Genomic DNA, 19,784 nt, shown 5'->3' with positions numbered 1-19,784 from the left:
GAACATAAGTACCGTTTACAGCTTGCCTGTAAGAGCGTTCAAGCTTCTCAATTTCGAACTTGCGCTGTCGAAGTCGTTCGCGGATACGCGTTTTAAGAGCTTGAGCGTCTAAACGGACTTGTAGATATATGTTGCGACGTAGTTGTTCTAGACGGGTGCGCTGACTGATGCCAAGTCTTGTCTTCCAGCGGCTCAAAGTGTCTGCGACTCTTGATCGGTGAGCGCGCTCTTCAATGAGACGAAGATTGTAGTCAGTGAGATTGTCAACATTTCCCATACAAAGTTGCGTTTCCATGCGTCGCAACGCTCCATCAATCTCAATAAGAGATTTCTCAAGGGAGAGAATTTTTGAGATTTCCTCGTCATTATTTGTCTTCGATCTTCCTGTCGAGTTCACGTGCATGAATATTGTAATTGTACATCACGAACGGTAGCACTTACGAGGCAGGGGTTTCGTCTGATATTCAACTTGCGATTGCCATTCCTGGCGTACACAGATCTCATCGACTGAAAGCTCACGTAGAGCCTGCGTTGCAGTACTCTTCTTCTTGATGCAGTTATTCCACCTCCGGATCAACCAGTTGCCATATAAACTAAGGTTCTTCTCATCGAGGTGCCGGACTTGAGTGTTGAGGACAAAAGTCGCTGATGAAACTGAAAAAGCGGTCAGTAAGAAGCAAACATGTAAAGTATAGTCAGAGGTGTGAATGAATAATACGACCATGGCAAGTATGGTCATAAGCGGCTATAGCTCGTATGCAATCATTTTCGAAACAGAGACACTCACCCCAGAAACGCGTAGCGGAGCAATGAGATGTTTCAGTGCACTCCATAAACGCTCGCAACCTTCTCCATCCGAAAGGCCAAAGCCTTCACATTTGCGAGGATGGTATATAATTTGACATGCCCATTGGTGGCCGTAGGCGTGAAAGACTGATATCGCGAAAGTTATACGGCGAAGAACCGCATCATCGAGGAGTCGGTACTTGAGACAACTTCGATGAAGCTGACAGCCAATGTCATACAACAGGCCAACGGTCATATCGGTAGGGAGATTATCGAAAAGTTTCTGGATGAGGGCGAGAGCATAGTGTTGCTTTTCTCCCGCCGACGTCATGTTGGCGAGCCATAATACACGATCGTGCCGACATAGCATGGCCATCACGCCTGTATCTGCAAAAAATTGGGTACTAGCCTTTTCACGTTTCTCATCAGCGGCAAGAAAAGAATCACCGCAGCCATCTAGCACAGACGTCGGGACTCGCATGCCATCCTCGTAGTCATCCCCCTCCTCTTCTGTGGCTGCAGGTCGCTTTCTCTTGCGACCCGATCAAGGGGTCGCCGCGACAACTCCGCACATGAACCTCCATCGATGTCACCTCATCGTCCGAAGGAAAACCGATCTGACTGGGTTTGGGGGATCTGGCCCTCCACCGCGTTGGTCTGATGAACGTTTTTGAGTGAAGCATGCGTCAATACAAGTATGGACGTCAGGTCTATCATATACTTTAGAATTGTTTTAGTTGCTAATATTGAAACAACTTACTTGAGATTAAGAGTTCTACTTTTTCACCAATCATCCAAGCCAAAACAAATCGGACAACGAGACCTTAGATAGTCACTTGGACGTGTTAGTCCCTCAGTTGACGGCGGTGGAAGTGGGCGATGAGTTCCAATGACATTGGACAGGTGATCATCAGCACTCATGAAGAGTACAGAGTACCAATGATAGGCAGTACCAAACCGACGACGAAGATTATCCTATAAAAATATTGATACTTCAAAACTCAGTATAGGCACTTGACTCACCTTGGTGGTAAGGTGATACCCGCGGCCAGCCAGAAAGACTTCGAGTGTTTCGCACCAAGCAGTTGTGTTGGGGAGTGGTATGTACGAACAAGGTTTTGACAAGTTCCAGCAACTGAAGGTCGACAGCGAGGGAAGGAGCGATGGGGAGCGCAGGCAAAAGTAACCGCGAGACAGGAGCTGAAGGGGGAGCAGGCGCGCAAGTGCAGCACTCAATTCGTAATATCTCGATATCTACGATATTATCAGACAACTAATAACTCAGGTAATAAGAGAGACATACGATTGAAGAGTATGCAAGTGATATCGAGAACCCTCCGTCGACAAGACGATTTGCACTGAAAGGTAGCAACTCCATCTGGCTGCAGTTCAATTTGATCGCGAAGAGAAGTCGATTTGCGCAAGTATGTAAGGTATGGAGCTGATCAAGGAAGGAATGACTTCGTTTGTCCAGCGTCGCCACTGATTCATCTTCTTTTGGCGGCCCTTCGAGGGGGAAGGTAGGATTGAATCACCATCGGAGACGTAGTGTAGTGAGCTGTAGAAAGACGAGTGTTCTTCACGCTCTGAAGTATTCCCAGCGGATGGACTATCATGCTGGTTAGCAGTATCGGCATCGCGCAAAGGCTGTTGCTGCTGTGACCTTCCTGGATTATTGAGTGATTGTTGGGTGAGGCGTTTTCTTCCGGGAAGTACGAGTAGTGGGGGGGGCTATAGGAAGATGAAACTTGCTGCTTTGCTGCGGTCGCCGCCTCCTCGTCACCATTGAAGAAGTGATGAGTTCGTGCTGCGTATTGTGAGAGGGTGGAGTGGACGGCCCAGCGATAGGGTTGGATGAGACCATAACGAGATATTGAGAGCCAAGCACGAAGCCCGCGTTAAGGTTGGTGTCAACACGAAGGCAAGCACGAAGCCCGCACTAAGGTCAGTGTCAACCCGAAGTCGACTAGGAGATAGTCGAAGGCAAGCACGAAGCCCGCACCAAGGTCAACGTCGACACGAAGTCAACTACTAGGAGGGACTCGAAGTCCCAAACTTGCGTCGAATACACAGACGAAAAAGTGGTCGAATACGTCGATCAACCTTTGGAGCAAATGAGGGCTAGCAAATGTGAAGGAAGGAACTCTACCTGTTTGTGTACACTCTGCTCTGTGAAACTGAAATATTAGCGGTATGCGGAAAATAAACGTTGATATCTAAGATAACCTGTTCAACCATGACAAAATCCCATGTGATTGCAACAGCAATGGGTAACACAAGGTGGTATACAAATTATTGACTATTGGGGGTATATGTGAATTAAATTCGTAAGATGACAATGATTGCGATGGGAAAAGAGCACACAGCATCTAGATCTAGGCGACCGAATACAGTAAGTGAGGAACGACAGGTGGACGACCAGTATTGTCGAAATAAGACTGAACGTAAAAGAGACAACATTCCTTCATCCCCTTCATATGTTGTGCTCACGTCCGGTAGCATCAAAAGGTTGTTTGAGGGACTCGGGAAAGTGCTCCCACGCTGACAACACCTTGCGGAAACTTTCGAAATATGGTAAAGCGGCGTCGAAAGATGGCGCATTGAGTCCGTCGTTCTCTTGAGGGTAAGTCCCTGTTCCAAACTTTCAACGACTTCGACGGGAAGATGCTACGAAGAAGCTCCATCCTTTCCTTCCTCGCCTCCTTGTCCTTACGTGCATCGCGCCCAAGATGCTCATCCAGGTCCAGAAGCTCATATCGAAAACTTTGCTCACAGATTTCATATACGATTTGGCGTGCGAGATCTGCGGGGGGATTGTCGAGCGTGGAAATGGCTATATCCTTTCCACGCCAGTGAACATTTGTGGGTCCTGCCCACAAGGCCCGCAGTACCGGAACTTCCTTTTGGAAAAGTAAAGCAGTCGCTGCTTTCGACTTGCTGGTCTTGCCGGACGTCCGCGTGTTCGAAGGTTCCTGAGCGTGCTGAGATATCAAGAAATCGCGCCAGTTCTGGGCGCGAGGAAGAGGTCGAGGCCTTTCGTCATAGACACGTTCTATCCAGGTAGGGCGGCATGCCAGCCAGTTGGCAAGGTACTTCACCAAGGATTGCGGGGAAAGAACGTTAACGAATAAACCTGGATCGGGAAGCGAAGTACCCATCATCCATTTTGTCTCTGGGATGCTTGATGCGAATAATATCTTTGTTTGCGTCCTCCAACGCTATCTTGAAGAAAGAGTTCATTGGCGGCATATAAGGGTGATCTATATCAGACCACTTGTCACGGCCAGATACAGCTTTATTCTGACGCGGAGCGGTTGCATTGTCTGAGGAATTAATTAGTCACAACAACCATGAAAGAAGAATGCTGAACTTACACGGCGCAGGCTTGGCACTCATTTTGGCCTTCCCTTTGTCTACGCGCGCCCTTCCTACCAATGACTCCCTCGTTACCATCTGTTCCACTTGGGGTTTTGGAACCGGTAGCTTCTCAAAGTTGGAATACGGCTGACGAGCGGCCTCATGACGCTTGCGATTATTGGGACCTCTGTTGATGATGTCGAATGGTTGGGCGAAGAGTTTGACGGGATCATGATACATGCCGATGACGAGGTCATCGGGTGGTGTGAAGGAAACGACTTTGACGATGTTCATGTTGGCATTGACAAGTCTGGCATCGCGAATAAGCCAGACAGGAACTCCAGCAGCGTGCACCTTCGTAGCGATAGCGACATCTTCGGTGAAACAACCCATCCATTTGGGTTAACCTTGTGCGTAGTGTCGACGAATCGCATGCGAGGCTCGATAATTTCGTAATAGTCTATAACCGCCCAGATATCGAGAAACCGGCGCTGATATTCAGCAACGATTATGACGATGTCGCGCCAGGCCATGGCTTGCTGGAAGCGCTCGTAGACAGCGCGCATTGCATGCGCCCACCCAACTACATGATCCTCCTTGTGGGACCTTGCAACCTTGTAATTGCTAACCCGCGTATTGGCCTTCTCGTACAAGCGCTTGAGATGGCCGACAATGTCGGTCTTGAGTTGACCAAAAAGATTGCCGGGAGAAATGGGCGTGAAGTCACTTGCGAAAGTTGGTCTGAACCATGCGTACATCATGCTTGAGTCGTCCGCATAGGCTTCCTGGCGTGGGATTGCAAAACTTCGAGCGTATAAGTCGTCATACATCTGCGGCCACTGGAAGGGATCCAGGGCCCAATATCTACCATCTGCGCGCGCTTGAATGATGTCGGATTCGTTGTCGAAGGGTTGGGGAATGAATTTCATGTTGGGAGTTGTGATTACTCGGTGGCCATATGTAGCCACACAGAAAGCATCAGTGGCAGTCAGGTAACCTGGATATCGTCAATCAAGAGTAGTAGAGGTACGAAGATGCCAAAACGTACGGTCACCATCGCGCATGAATGGCTTGAAGACAGGAATCGACATGGTTGTAGCTCCAGGAACCGTGATATCGAGAACGGGAAAGATACAGCGACTCGCAGTCACTGAGGAAGGAAATTTAAACGAAACAGCGACTCGAAGTCACTGCCGATTAAAATGCTACCACGAAGGCAGATAGCGAGAGAGAGTGTGTCTTGAAAGATTCAGGAGAAATCTGACGAAGGCGTGGTGTCAGTGATGATAGCATGAATCAGTGTAATGAACGAACTTACTGTAAAGGGCGACAGGAGTCTTGAGCGAGTCTGGTTAAAGACCTAATGTAGTCATAATAGCGTGACGAATAACGAATGTACTTACCTATGAAGTCTAAGACCCACGAAGGCAGTAAGAGTCTTGAAAGATGGGAGAGATCTGGTGAGGGCGTGATGTTAGTAATAATAGCATAAATCAAGGCGGTCGTAGCACGATACTGAGCTGGTGGATGACAAGACTGCCGACCGAAGTCTAAGCAATCGATAGTAGCAAACAACACGAAGTTGCTGCTCAAAGGACGCCCACCACGAAGGTAGACTGTAGAGGCTGGGGAATAGGCTGGGGAATGTGAGCCGCCGCGATGAGGAGTGGCGTTGAGGATGAGGAAAAGCGTTCAAAATGGACTTCACACTTTGATTCAGTGTGGGAAAGCCCTTACCTAGAGTGGGAAAGCCCAGACCAAAGCCTGGGAAAGCCCTTCTGATTTCGACCAATTTAGTAATCTCATCAATGTTTGGCCCCATTTCCACTCATCGTCTGCCCTCTGCCCTCATCGTTTGCCCCCATCTTCAACCTCTGGCCTCATCGCATGGTCTGCCTTCGAGGCAGACAAGTTCTGCCTGTATGACTTCGTGTCATCCAGCGCTATCTGGCCGTCTGACTACGAGTCAGATTACGGTCTACCTACCTCAACACCTCGCCCACATCCATCCTCTACAAATGTATGTGTCCATTTAACTCTATTCTAATTGATTACACGCAGGATTTTTCAACGACATCCTCATCTCCCACCCTTGTCTCCACCGCATCGACTGGCCTGATCGCATGGTTCTGCCTTCGAGGCAGACACGCTTTGGCTGGGTGACTTCGCGTCATCCAGCACTGTCTGGCTGTCTGACTACGAGTCGGATGCCTCAACACTGCGCCACTATCTATTCGTTCTCTGCGCAAGCGCATGTCCAGCAACTCAATTCTATTTCATCGTCTGCGGGAATTTTGAACGCTCAACATCTTTGTATTCCAACTACCGATCGGTACGTCCTCCCCCATCTTACAATTATACAATCGTTTCATTCTACTTACAACAGATAATCAAAGTTTGGGGTATGCAAAATATGGTAGGGACACTGGCGCGTATAATTGTAAGCATTCTTTTCTCGACACGCTGGAGGAGATTTTTGATGATGACCATGGCATCATCAGTACCGCCAGTAGCCTGGACTCTTACGCGCGGAGAAGCTCATATTCGCCCCATCACCCATTTGGACCCTCATTTTCGTAAGTTTCGAAGCTTTTTTAATGTGGGCCATCCCCAATAAGTTAGTATACGATCCTTTGCGGTGAATATTCCATTTTTCTAACAATGTTCTTTCAATGTACCTCTGTTCGTTTCGGTGTCGATTGGGCGGGATTACAACTTTGGAATATTATTTCTTGATGTGTATTGGGCGCCTTACCATTAGTTAAAACCCGCAATGTTCGTGTTTTTTAAACAAGAATCTTTCTTCTTTTGACTCGCAACCATTAGTTTTCTGTACTCTTCTATCGTCCTGTCAAGACTTCGAGTCTTGAAATCTAGCTGTAAGACTTCGTGTTTCACAAGCTGCCCTGCTTCAACATTCGTGTAAAGCACCCCTTTTCTCAGTATCAAGCCCGCCTACGTTTCAATGGCACCGTCTACCAGAAATGCAGCCCGTCGTGGTGCTACCGGTACTGGCACTCATGACCCCACAGTGTCTGGCACCTATGTCATGCGCACACGCAGTGGTGTTGCCATCAACCCCCCCGCCAAACAAAATAATAAGCGCCAAAGAAATGCTGTCCCCGAGTCATCTCCTGCTCCGGATGACCCTCACCGGCCAAAACCTCGTCCTTTACCCCGACGTTCCTCGGGTACGACCTTTGAGGACTATGCTCGAATCCTTGCTCGCCCTCGCAAACAACACTTAAAACCCACAGCGGACTCCGTCTCTTCTGGAATGGAGTTGCAAAGCGACCATCCCCCAGGTAATGACTTACGGCATTCACAACAATAACTATACTAACCCCTTTCATAGATACACCTGACATCGACGATGACGTACCCGTTACGGACACTCGCATGGATGATGATATGAACGGCGGTAGCGACAATGATGCCGATGATGATATGACCAATGAAGACCGTGAACACAGCCAGGCTAACGAAGATGAGGATGAGGATAATGATGGCTCCGTACGTGGAAAGACTTCAGGTATATTATTTTTCATTTAGTATATCGTTGGGAAGGCTGACGGTTGTCACCGTGAAGACAACGTAGAAGGTGATAGCGACAACGACGCCAAGGATGGCGATGAAGAGCCTGAGGGTGGCGATGAAGAGCTTGAGGGTGGCGATGAAGAGCCTGAGGGTGGCGAAAATAACAAGGACTTCGAGACTTCACAAGGTATGTACTATCTTACTTTTCTCTTAGTGGGGAGGGCTGATGGTCATCTGTTGTACGCAGCCAGGAGACTTCGGCCTCGAAGGGTCAAGAAGGGCAGCTACAATTTACATTTCGATGATGGTTCTCAAAGCTCTTCATCGGATACCAGCTACCGTGAAGGCCCCGCAACATCTGATCAAGATTCCGCCCATGAGTCAGATGCAAACAAAGACCTCGACCCCAACCACAACAGCCCGTCTTCACTGCCTGCTAAGCGCAGGAAAAGGTCTTCAGCGATCGAAACTACCTTGGCCAACACTTCCCAAAAAACATCTCACTCGACAACCGTTCGCAAGAAGCATGCAGCTATTTCACATGGTGGCAACCCCACTCCAGCCAGTATAGTCTTTGGCCCGACGCCGGACATTGACAACAGTGAGAATGAAGACGAACCCTCAGGTCATTTAAAGCGTGGACGGCTATGTCAGGAGGGCATCGATGAGGCTCAGGAACTTGGACAGAAAACAGCAGAAGAAGCTCGGGTGATTGGCGCCAAGTATGGCAAGTCCGCGCGCGCTATTCTCATTGAGGCTGGTCTGTCCATCAAGCATTCACGATCAGAGTCTGATTGGAATGCCCACCAACGCTGGTTCATGGATAATAACCCCCGCAAGGACAAAGAATGTCAGTCCCCCCATTCTGTGGTGTATATGATGCTAACTCGAGAGTCTCAGCTATCATCGACTGGAAAGAACGTCAACGCAAACATTATCATGCGATGGGCAAGGATGACGAAGAGTGGGACATCATTCGCAACTATAACGTTACTGGCGGCAATACCAATCAATCACGCGCCAAGACCATTTTGTCAATGAGGGAGGATATTGCAAGAAAGGTACATCTACTTCATTAGCGCATTCTAAATTACGACTAATGACTCAATACAGTTGTCTGCTTATTCTCGCCTTGAAGGAGTCGAGGCCATCGGCTGTATATTTGATACAACACAAGACGAGGCTGCTCGACAGGCATCCGGCTTTGTCGCGGGCTCCGACCTCATAGTCAAGTTGATCAATGAGCATCAACTGGATGCTCGCGCAATATTAGATTGGGTCGTGACTGCAACGAAGTACGTCTTATTATTCTGGACTTTTCCTACCTCCTGATATATTCACAGAGCGAAAGGCTACAATATATCCGTGCCGCAGTTCATGGGGGGAGTAGGGGCTTACGAGATTCTACTTTCAAAGCCAAACGAGGCTCCCCGCGACCGTTACAGGAGGATATGGCCAATTATGGTACTCGAGCACACTTGTGAGTACTCAAGTTTGTCCAAATTCAACGATTCATTGGATTCTGCTCAAATAGCGAAGTTTGGGTATCAACCCAAAGCAGTCCAGTGGCGGAAGCTTCTTGACTATGCTTTCCAGTACAAGTTCATGATTAAGAACTGGCCTGAAGACGTCCTTCCTATCGGTCCCGAATTCAATCCTCACAACCTAAGTTCTCAGCACCTCAAGCTACTTGTCGTTCCTTTCATCAAGCGCAAAGCGCATTCTTATTATGAGGCAGAGCTCCGCACTGAAGCTGAGAGCTTGTTAGAGCTAGAGAAAAAGAAGTCGAAGGGCAAGCGCCGAGGTCAGGGGCGCACTGTGGAAGACGTCATGAGTGAATTAGATGTCGATGTACCCGAGATCGAGTTCGCAGCTTGGCCAGATGGTATGTCATTTCCACGTTATCATTATACCTTTGTTTTCTGATGTCGATTGTGCAAGAATGTATCAAGCAGCTCAATGACGAGGTGCCGGAGATGTTCGACATTCCCTTGGTGACCAGTGCCTTGGATGTTGTGCTACGCAAGCTAGTAGACTCCGCCAAATTTAAGGCGTCTGTCCCTGAAGATATATTGGCAGCTCATGAAGCACATCCGGATGGTCAGACTCCCTCTACTCACGACACGCTGCCAAGTGATCATGAATCTCCTGTCACTCCGAGCCCCCCGACCTTGCCATCAAACCAACGTCACCCTACCAATTTCACAGCAGTACATCGCTGCGAGGACACTCATCTTCCTCAAGTCCCAAATGTGTTTGATCGTGAATCTCGCCCTGTTCTGCCTACAAGCAGAGATGAACCTGTCGGTGGTGGAAGACGACAGGCTAGCCTGCCGTTCAAGGCGAAGAAACCTTTACGGGTAAGTGCTACGCTATTCCGTCAAGACTCAATGTTGATCTTCTTCAGGTTGACCCTACATTCATGCGCCGCATGGAGGAGCGTCCCGCTGACTCTCGTAATGATGCAGACTTGGAGTATGTCTTACCTTTCCACGACTTCCAACATATATTAATTTAATTGCTTAGGCTTGCGCCCTACCCAGGCCCTCGTCGTGAGGACAGAGATTTCGTTGCCCCAAACCGCCGCCGTGAATATTCTCGTTCACCTCCTGTATACCCTCAGCGAGATCCATCTCGCTCAAGGTACTATCGGCCCACCTACAGGCAACGCGAGACTTCTCCTGTCGCGCTTAGCGATGATGGTTCTTATCCTGGACGTCCTGCTCACTCACGCCGGCAAAATCATGCTGATGATTTCAATCAGAGGTTCCAAGTAAGGAGAGCTGGTGACTCTCATTATGAAGACGGGCCTTCGCGGTTTCGCTACTAACATGGGCAAGAATTGTGCTGTCCACTCATTCATATTGACTTTGCTTGCCTTTGGTTGTTCATATTAGCGCCTCACGTTTTTGTACTTCGGGTACCTCTAGCTGTTGTACTTCGTGTACCTCTCACTGTTGTACTTCGGGTACCTCATCACTTCAGTTGTCTCTTGCGCGGATGAAGCTTTCACATGTAATGTTAGTACTCCCATGTGTCGGAACAAGACAGGTCATGTCTGTCTCCCTTTTGTTGACGATCTTGTAATGCAATCATATGTGTACCAACGGCCCAAAACGTGTGAAATTAAGTTTGCGCACTATATCTGTGAGAAGGTTTGGTGACAACGACGAATGGCAACATAATTTATCATCACATGCAAGAGGATTGAATCGACCTCCACGGATTTTTCTGCTGAAGAAAAAAAACAAATATTTAAAATGCACGTTGGCAGGTTCGAACTCACATAAACATGCTATGCAGGCATACACACACTCTAACCGTTACACCACAAGTCCTTATATCTTTAGGGTGTCAAATTGTATATGGCTGCTGAATGCTGCTCATCTCATCAAAACTTTGCAAAGTCTTTTGCCCGTCATCCTATTCAGTCTACCACACTAGCAATTATGTAGCATAACATGTACTTTGCACACAATATTGCTTTTTGTAGATTTCAATTTCTATATTCAGATGGATTTGTGTTCATTGTGCTCAGGTAAATGGAAATATGTGCACTTTGGGTTGAATACAAATACTGAAATGCATGTGATTTGAACATACTCCGAAGTCTACAAGAGCTGATCAAGGCCAGCATATAATAGCATAATTAGGGTGAGTGGGAACACCTGGATAGTAGTTGAGAGGTAGATGGAAGAGTCCAAATAGTGTCATTATGGTCAGCGGGAGAGCCCAACTGGTATAATTAGGGTCGGTGGGAAGGCCCAGATAGTAGTAGAGGGGTAGGCAGGAGAGCCCAAATGATGTGTATACAGTCGGTGGGAGAGCCCAAATGGTGTTGGTAGGGTTGGCGGGAAGGCCCGGTTGCTGATTGAACGGTAGATGGGAGAGCCCAGAGTATGCGTATATGGTCGGTGGGAGAGCCCAAATGGTGTTGGTAGGGTAGGCGGGAAGGCCCGGTTGCTGATTGAACGGTAGGCGGGAGAGCCCAGAAGATGCGTATATGGTCGGCGGGAGAGCCCAAATGGTGTTGGTAGGGTTGGCGGGAAGGCCCGGTTGCTGATTGAACAGTAGGTGGGAGAGCCCAGAGGATGCGTATATGGTCGGCGGGAGAGCCCAAATGGTGTTGGTAGGGTAGGCGGGAAGGCCCAGTTGCTGATCGAACGGTAGGCGGGAGAGCCCAGAAGATGCGTATATGGTCGGCGGGAGAGCCCAAATGATGTTGGTAGGGTTGGCGGGAAGGCCCGGTTGCTGATTGAATGGTAGGCGGGAGAGCCCAGAGGATGCGTATATGGTCGGCGGGAGAGCCCAAATGGTGTTGGTAGGGTTGGCGGGAAGGCCCGGTTGCTGATTGAATGGTAGGCGGGAGAGCCCAGAGGATGCGTATATGGTCGGTGGGAGAGCCCAGTTGCTAATTGAATGGCAGGCGGGAGAGCCCCGATGATGTGTATGGGGTGGGCGGGAAGGCCCAGATAGTACTAGAGAGGTAGGCGGGAGAGCCCGAACAGTGCCATTAGCTAGTCAGATTTATCTATCCCCCCCCCCTCTAGATAGCATCCCAAATTGAGATTGGCGCCTACATTCCTCTCTTCACCTCTCATACCTCCATTAGAAAGATTTGCTTCATTGGCGATGACAAACAATTGCCACACTATGGTCAGGATGATATCCACGACCTGAAGAGCATCTTCGAGGTCAAGCATCTCAAGGACCATGCCCTCTTCCTGAACACACAATACAGGATGCCTCCTCAAATTGGAAACTTCATCTCTCAAGCTGTATATGATGGCCTACTCGAGTCGAATATGCAACACCCCGTCACGAATGAGAGGATGGCTTATCATTTTATCAACATTCCCAGCCAGGAACAGTAACATAGAAATAGCCGGAAGAACCTTGGACAGTGCCAAACCATTTTCCATATTGCTACCATATTGCAAGCAAAGAATAAGCGATTCCGCATTATCACCCCTTACGACACTCAGCAGACATGAGATAAGTAAAGCTCCCACATTTTATTGCATATTATCTTTGCCACCCCCCCTTCCTTGCACACCCCCCCCCCCCCCCGTCGTCTTATGACAGACTCGCAAGTAAAGCTCCCACATTTTATTGCATATTATCTAATGCCACCCCCCCTTTGTTGCACACCCCCCTGCTGTCTTATGACAGACTCGCAAGTAAAGCTCCCACATTTTATTGCATATTATCTTTGCCACCCCCCTTCCTTGCACACCCCCCCGCTTTGTCTTCTAACAGACTCGCAAGTAAAGCTCCCACATTTTATTGCATATTATCTTTGCCACCCCCCCTTCCGTGCACCCCCCCTGTCATCTTATGACAGACTCGCAAGTAAAGCTCCCACATTTTATTGCATATTATCTTTGCCACCCCCCTTCCTTGCACACCCCCCCCCCCCCCCGCTTTGTCTTCTAACAGACTCGCAAGTAAAGCTCCCACATGTTATTGCATATCTGAGTCTGTGCCACCCCCCCGCTTTGTCTTCTAACAGACTCGCAAGTAAAGCTCCCACTATTGCATATTATCTTTGCCACCCCCCCTTCCTTGCACACCCCCCCGTCATCTTATGACAAACTCACAAGTAAAGCTCCCACATTTTATTGCATATTATCTTTGCCACCCCCCTTCCTTGCACACCCCCCCCCGCTTTGTCTTCTAACAGACTCGCAAGTAAAGCTCCCACATGTTATTGCATATCTGAGTCTGTGCCACCCCCCCGCCTTGTCTTCTAACAAACTCGCAAGTAAAGCTCCCACATTTTATTGCATATCTGAGTCTGTGCCACCCCCCCGCTTTGTCTTCTAACAGACTCGTAAGTAAAGCTCCCACATTTTATTGCATATTATCTTTGCCACCCCCCTTCCTTGCACACCCCCCCCCCCGCTTTGTCTTCTAACAGACTCGCAAGTAAAGCTCCCACATGTTATTAAATATCTGAGTCTGTGCCACCCCCCCGCTTTGTCTTCTAACAGACTCGCAAGTAAAGCTCCCACATGTTATTGCATATCTGAGTCTGTGCCACCCCCCCGCCTTGTCTTCTAACAAACTCGCAAGTAAAGCTCCCACATTTTATTGCATATTATCTTTGCCACCCCCCCTTCCGTGCACCCCCCCTGTCATCTTATGACAGACTCGCAAGTAAAGCTCTCACATTTTATTGCATATCCAAGTCTGTGCCACCCCCCTCTTTGTCTTCTAACAGACTCGCAAGTAAAGCTCCCACATTTTATTGCATGTTGCTCGCAAGACAACCTCATTACTCAATGACTAGTGCTGCACTCAGTTAGACTTCTCTTACGTTTAGGACGCTGTTTCAAGCCAAAAATCCTGCAGGTTTTTGTCCCATATCAAATCTTGTCTCAAGTGCATATACTGGCCTTGCATACCTAGTACTACTCCTTCTATGGATGTACAAATCGTGAATTTTTATGCCGTCAAAATGTCTGAAAAAGGACCCCTATCACCCCTATTTATGATGGGAAAGCCCTCCTGATAAATGCCCTGGGACATCCCAGAGACATGCTAGAGTGATCCCAGTTGGGATTGGGAAAGATCAAAAATAGGTCCTTGGGATGGCCCAGATACTTGCTTCAGTATGGACCGGGACATCCCAGTACATGGGGTAAAATACTGGGAATACCATCCTAGAACACACCCACTAGGTCCTTTGCTAGCCACAAACACATAGACCTAAGAGGTCATTTCAAGTGGTTGACTGAAGTGTGTGAGGTAGGCATATACATAGAGTCGGTGAATGCTTTGCGAAAGAGTGTTGAAGGGATGGAGATGATGGGTGGTAGTATGACTTTTTCGATGGACCGGATCTGACATTGGTGGCAGGTTTTGAGGTACCAAGATAGGTCCTTGTCTAGCGATGGCCACCAGAAACGATCCGAAATAGTGCGTCGAGTTGAGTAAAATCCATTATGGCCGAGGGAGTCATGCGCTTCTCGCATCATTCGAAGTCTGTCGGATTTGAGTAGGACGAGCTGATGACGACTGTTGGGTTCCTTGCGCCACAGTTGGCGTCCTCATACAAAAAACTGAAATGCGCATTTGCGAAGACGATGTTGACTTGTACTGGGGGTTTCCTGGGGAAAGGCGAGAGTATCGAGGTAAACTTGGATTGCATGGAGTTCGTCATCGAGGCGCAGAGAAGTTTCCGTGGATGGAATGTTAGGATCAGGCGTGTGTGATGTGTTCAACACTTTGAGAACAAGCGCGCTGTGTGAGGGTGACCGTTCTTCCTCGAACTCTTTCGCTATCCATATACCACTTTCCAAAATCTCATCAATCCACTTTTCAACATCTTCTGACGTCCCCTCGGGGTTTCGTTTATCTTCTGGCGCTGCGGGTCGTCGAGATAGTCCATCCGGTGCTGCGTGTTTGTCTCCTGGAACGTGTCTAAGTGTGAAATTGAATAGGGAAATTCCTGCGATCCAACGGTTCACAGCGGCATTGGGTTGGATATCCGGATGATTGATCATTCCACGAATGTACTTCGCGTTGACTTCGACGGTGAAATGTTTTAGTCCGATGAGCCATACTTTGGCAGCTCTGAGCGCGCAAAAAAGACCATATAACTCTATCTTGGCTTGTGAGTATCTTGATTCACGTTCATTCCAGGTAATGGAGCCGAAACAAGCAGGGCGTTGTCGACCTTCAATGTCGAGTTGATACAGGATCCACCCACAGGCGATATAGGATGAGTCTACTGCTAGGATCACTTCACAAGGCGATGAGTAGTCAATAGGGCGTATTGCCGGTGAGTGGACAATCGCTTGTTTGAGTGTCTTCATGGCGGCTTGAGCCTCGCGGTTCCATATAAAATCAACTTTGTTTTTCGTCAGATTAGTAAGAGGACGAGCGATGAACACATAGTTCTTGATCCAATTGCGAACGGTCCCTGCCGTTCCAAGGAACCCACGAACTTCTGATTTTGTGGTGCAAGGGGGCCAGTGGATGATTTTTGCTATTTTTGAGTCGTCCAGGATGCGACCTTCATAGGTGCATTGCTGGCCAACGACGATGACTTCAGGGACGCATAAAAACAACTTCTTTGCTGATATGGTGGCCCCAGCGTGTTTGAGCCTATGCAACACTCTATTGACGTCAGTACAGTGTTCCCAGACAAAACGGTGGATCCTAGGGTTCTCAGCAAGCACTTCGTAAGTCCCATCTTCTTTCTCGTAACGGGTACGGGGACCAAGAACATTGACGTCGTCCTGGAAGTTCGGAGCGATCTCAATCTCGGCTTGCAGGATGAAGGCGACGTCATTCTGGAATACTGCGGGGGAATCTGTCCATCCTTGAGGCAAAACGGTGAATTGATACGTTCCAAGTGGTGTCTGGAACATTGTGATATCTCTGGATTCTTCCGCCAGGGCACGGTGATCGAAGCCGACAAAGAGATCCATCATTGAATAAATGGCACGTCCCACGCATTGTTCTGCAAAGAGCTCCACATAAGGCATGGTGGCCGCATCTTTAACGGTGATAGAGTTGAGCTGCTGAAGATCGTGGACGATTCGTACTGCTCCGCTTTTCTTCGCCACACAGAACCAACGCGACTGGTATGAGGAGTTGGAGGCTTCGTAAACTCCAGACACAATCTTGGACTTGATAAGCTTGATAACTTCTTCGCGGATGCCGGGGGGGATAGGAGGTTGATGGTGCGCCCAAGGCACATGCTCTATGGTGGGAATGATGACAGGAGGGAAGTAATCATCTCTAAAACGTCCTTTTTCCGATTTGTCCCAGGCCAAGGCAAATTCGTTGTTCCTTAGTACTAGTGCGGCTAACTTCCATTCTTCAGGCCACAGGAAGTCGTTTTGGAAAATACCGAGCTCGTTCATGCGTTCTTGGGTGAGTCGTGTGCCAGGTTGGAATTCAGGAGGGTTGGAAGATAAAGAAGAAAGTGAGAAGAGTGGATTTTCGGGGAAGTGACGGATGATACGCGCACGAGCTGGCATTGTCGTAGCTGCCGGTTTTACCTTGTTGGCTACCTTTTTGTAGGCAAAGGTGTGGCGAACTAAGTCGATCTCGAAATGCTCTTGAAGAAGGGACTCAGCGTAAGAAGAGAACGATAGATGGGAGGTAGGGATGGGCTTTGCAGAAACTGGATGATTTGATTGCGTGATATATGTTGGTGGAGCAGGTTGGCAGGAGGATATATCAGTAGGGCGTGTAGGTAGGATGGCGCAATATGTAACCGTCGAATTGGTTGGATTGATCGCGTGATAGATGTCTGTGGAACTCGTCGGATTGATCGCGTGATATATGTCTGTAGAGCTCTTCAGATTGATCGCGTGATATATGTCTGTGGAGCTCGTTGGTGAAATTTGCGGGGTAGATAGAGCTGAGAGTTTTTCTTCATGAGGAGGGACTGAAAGAAATGCTGCGGCTGTCAAAGCTAGGGAGGGGTGAGGCCATGGGCGAGGGGAGGTTGCAATGGTGCGGACGTTGGCGCTATCCAAAGGGTCTCGAATGGTGACATATACATTGTCAGCTTCCTCTGACTTCGATAGGCGGACTAACTTCTGCCAGGGTCATCCCAAAAGTAGGCGGTATGGTGCATCAGGCACAACATAAGCGTGAGCCCAGCTCTTGACCCCATCGACTTCAACTTCCAACATTTCGACACACCCTCCCATCTCTTGGGCACTTCCATTCGCAGTCTGCATTCTCATTTTAATCTGCTCATTCCGAGGTGCGTTGGTTTTCCTCCAGATATCTTCCCTTATGACAACGATTTCAGAACCTTCATCCAGTAATCCTAGCTCCGAATGGACCCCGTTAAGCGTAACACAGAGTTCCCGAAGAGGTGTGGCGTGATCAACCTGAAGGGGAGGGATGGTAGATGCAAGAGCGTTCACGGAAACGGTTGTGGTGGGTGCGGGGACCCGGTGCATGCGGCAGTGCTCCACTGTTTCTTTCTGTAGTTCAGGGCTAATAGCAAGAAGGTCGGACACGGTTATCTGGGGTACCGTCATCTCCAGGATTGCCTTGTAGATGCGCTGAGTGGCCACCGGCGCTGCTGCTTTTGATTCGTAGGAGAAAGCTGGGGGTCTCCTATGTGTTTTCTGGGGTTTTGGGGGCTGCTTCGATTAAACGTGGTGCTAAGGAATCTTCCTTTGAGTTGGGCATGGTAAGAGTTGCTTTGGCCTTCGACCGTGTGATGGCGTTAACATCTGCTAGCATCTCTTCACTCTCCTCCTCAATGGTGGTTGCAGCTGCCTGGATCTTCACTTTGGGGTTGCACTGCAAAAAGTAGGACTCGGATATGAAGGCGGAGGAGGGGATTTCAACAGGCGGTTGCGAAATATTTTCGCGTTGAGGAACACTAACGGAGATGGCATTGGATCCAGTGGCGGGTATTGGAGGGGTAGACATGGCATATCTCGCGTCAATGACTTGCTTAAATATTTCATTACCAAATCGTTGTATGCGTGACTTGTCCGGGAAGGCGAAGTACGGTCCCTCCCAAATGATGTGTCTGGCCTGTAGGTACTCTCCTGCAGTTGAGCAGGTACGCATAGCGTGGGGTCCTCCGCAGAAGTAGCACATAGCAGTTGTTTGCTGATTAGACGAGGATTAGAGAGGAGGAAGGGGAAGGTAGGACATTGAAGGCTGGGTTGAGACGGTGCTGACAAGGGCGTGTGATTTTGGGGAAGGCCAAGCTTGGGCTGCGGATGGTAACAGACCTACGAGATTTGTATAACAGATAGTGTAGGCTACATCTGCGATGTCAAGCCCATGCATTCTCCTTGCCAGTTCTTCTACCTCATCTTTGGCTGACCTAACCGGGGCGACAGGAGCGAAGGCTACTCGCCTAGTCTGAACTTCTCTTTTCACGTCTCTTTTCTCTTCTTCTTCATCGGATTCTTCTATCGGTACTGGGCTTTTCGTTCGACTAGTGTGGGGCTGAATCACCGACTCTCGAGTCGTTCGAATCCAAGTAGTGATGGGGTCATTTAGATCAGTATCGAAGGCGTCATCTGAGAACACAAAACGTCCTGCTTTAAGGACTTTGTCAAAGTCCGTGGCTTCTGTCCTCGAGTAGTTTGTATCTGTAAGTTCCAGATGCCTGTCAATAGCACGACGAGCAGCTGCGGGCAATCCTTGCCAGAAGTATCGGTCTCGCTCTCGCGTAGATATCTTGCCATTAGTAATGAGCCAATGCGCTACAGGGCGAAACTGTCTGTAGTATTGTTGCAGTTCTGTTTCCGATGAAATGTCATTGTCCGCGTTGGTGATGACGACACGCTCGAGGTTACGAATGGTGTATCGTCGACCTTTGGCTGCTCTTGAATACTGATCTAAAATACTAGCTTTTAGTGCGGCATAGTCCTTGCTTTTGTACCCGTTTAGTGTAACCCAAAAGTGTTTCGTGGGGTTATCCACGTATCGGATGATAGTTTTGCATTTTTCCGCGCCTGTAAGCGCATATCCATTGGCCATGTCTTCGAATTGCTCGAAGAAGTTGAGAAGCTCAGAGGTTTCACCATTGAAGGTCGGCGCTTTACCAGAGTTGGCTCCCAGCATGGCGTTGATACCTTTTGAGGGGTTAGACATGGTAGCCGATGGTTGTGGTGGTGCGGGGTGAATAACAATGGAAGGTGGAAGTATGACAGGTGGGTTCGAGGTTGAAGGGACAGTAGCTGGTTGGGGAAGCGCCGAAGAAGATGGTTCAGTGATTGGCGTCGTTTGGCGATGGATGAACTCCGGTTTTGGTATGTGAAGGAGGGTTGGGTTGATAGGTAGAGACGCGTTCTGTACCGGAGGTATCGTAGGAGTTTCTGGGTCAAATATAGCAGGTCTAAGGGTAAACGAAGGTCGAATGATGGGAAAAGGTGAACCGGAGTAGGAAGAGGGGCCTATAGTTTCGTCTTCTGAGAGGGAGGATTCAGATGGCCCTTCTGAGTTGTCTAGTGCTGGTTTGACTCTGTGGTGGCGAGTTGGCGTTTGGGGTACGTTCTGGATGGAAGGTTCTTCTTCGAAAGGGGTGGGTGAGGCGCTTAGAGTGTTGGCTCGAGGTCTTCTTTTCTTTGGAGGTGCAATGTTGCTTGAGAGGGCCAGCACGG

General features: G+C 48.8%; 3 protein-coding genes across 3 annotated transcripts; 2 read left to right on the top strand and 1 right to left on the bottom strand.

The window, feature by feature from the left end:
• Nucleotides 1–745: 745 nt before the first annotated feature.
• On the bottom strand, nt 746–1,117 carry DFJ58DRAFT_715771 (uncharacterized protein; the record flags this gene model as incomplete). Its single annotated transcript, XM_041384159.1, has 1 exon — nt 746–1,117. The coding sequence occupies one exon, from the start codon at nt 1,115–1,117 to the stop codon at nt 746–748; it is 372 nt and encodes a 123-aa protein (XP_041245351.1).
• A 4,685-nt stretch (nt 1,118–5,802) lies between these two features.
• On the top strand, nt 5,803–10,510 carry DFJ58DRAFT_726501 (uncharacterized protein; the record flags this gene model as incomplete). Its single annotated transcript, XM_041385373.1, has 17 exons — nt 5,803–5,885; nt 5,941–6,163; nt 6,205–6,269; nt 6,322–6,475; nt 6,530–6,559; nt 6,613–6,719; nt 7,087–7,448; nt 7,499–7,675; nt 7,733–7,867; nt 7,928–8,530; nt 8,581–8,741; nt 8,794–8,975; nt 9,024–9,160; nt 9,215–9,565; nt 9,622–10,040; nt 10,088–10,155; nt 10,207–10,510. 17 exons carry the CDS (start codon nt 5,803–5,805, stop codon nt 10,508–10,510), a joined length of 3,561 nt encoding a protein of 1,186 aa, XP_041245350.1.
• Nucleotides 10,511–12,233: 1,723 nt separating this feature from the next.
• On the top strand, nt 12,234–12,674 carry DFJ58DRAFT_876079 (uncharacterized protein; the record flags this gene model as incomplete). Its single annotated transcript, XM_041394437.1, is given in 2 exon segments — nt 12,234–12,550; nt 12,566–12,674. Coding segments are annotated over 2 exon segments (426 nt in total), but the record flags the coding sequence as incomplete, so codon positions are not given.
• Between the last annotated feature and the right edge of the window lie 7,110 nt (nt 12,675–19,784).

Source organism: Suillus subalutaceus (assembly GCF_016647625.1).
Source record: "Suillus subalutaceus strain FC151 chromosome Unknown DFJ58scaffold_36, whole genome shotgun sequence".
In the NCBI taxonomy this organism is placed as follows: domain Eukaryota; kingdom Fungi; phylum Basidiomycota; class Agaricomycetes; order Boletales; family Suillaceae; genus Suillus; species Suillus subalutaceus.
This window is presented reverse-complemented; position numbering and strand designations above follow the sequence as displayed.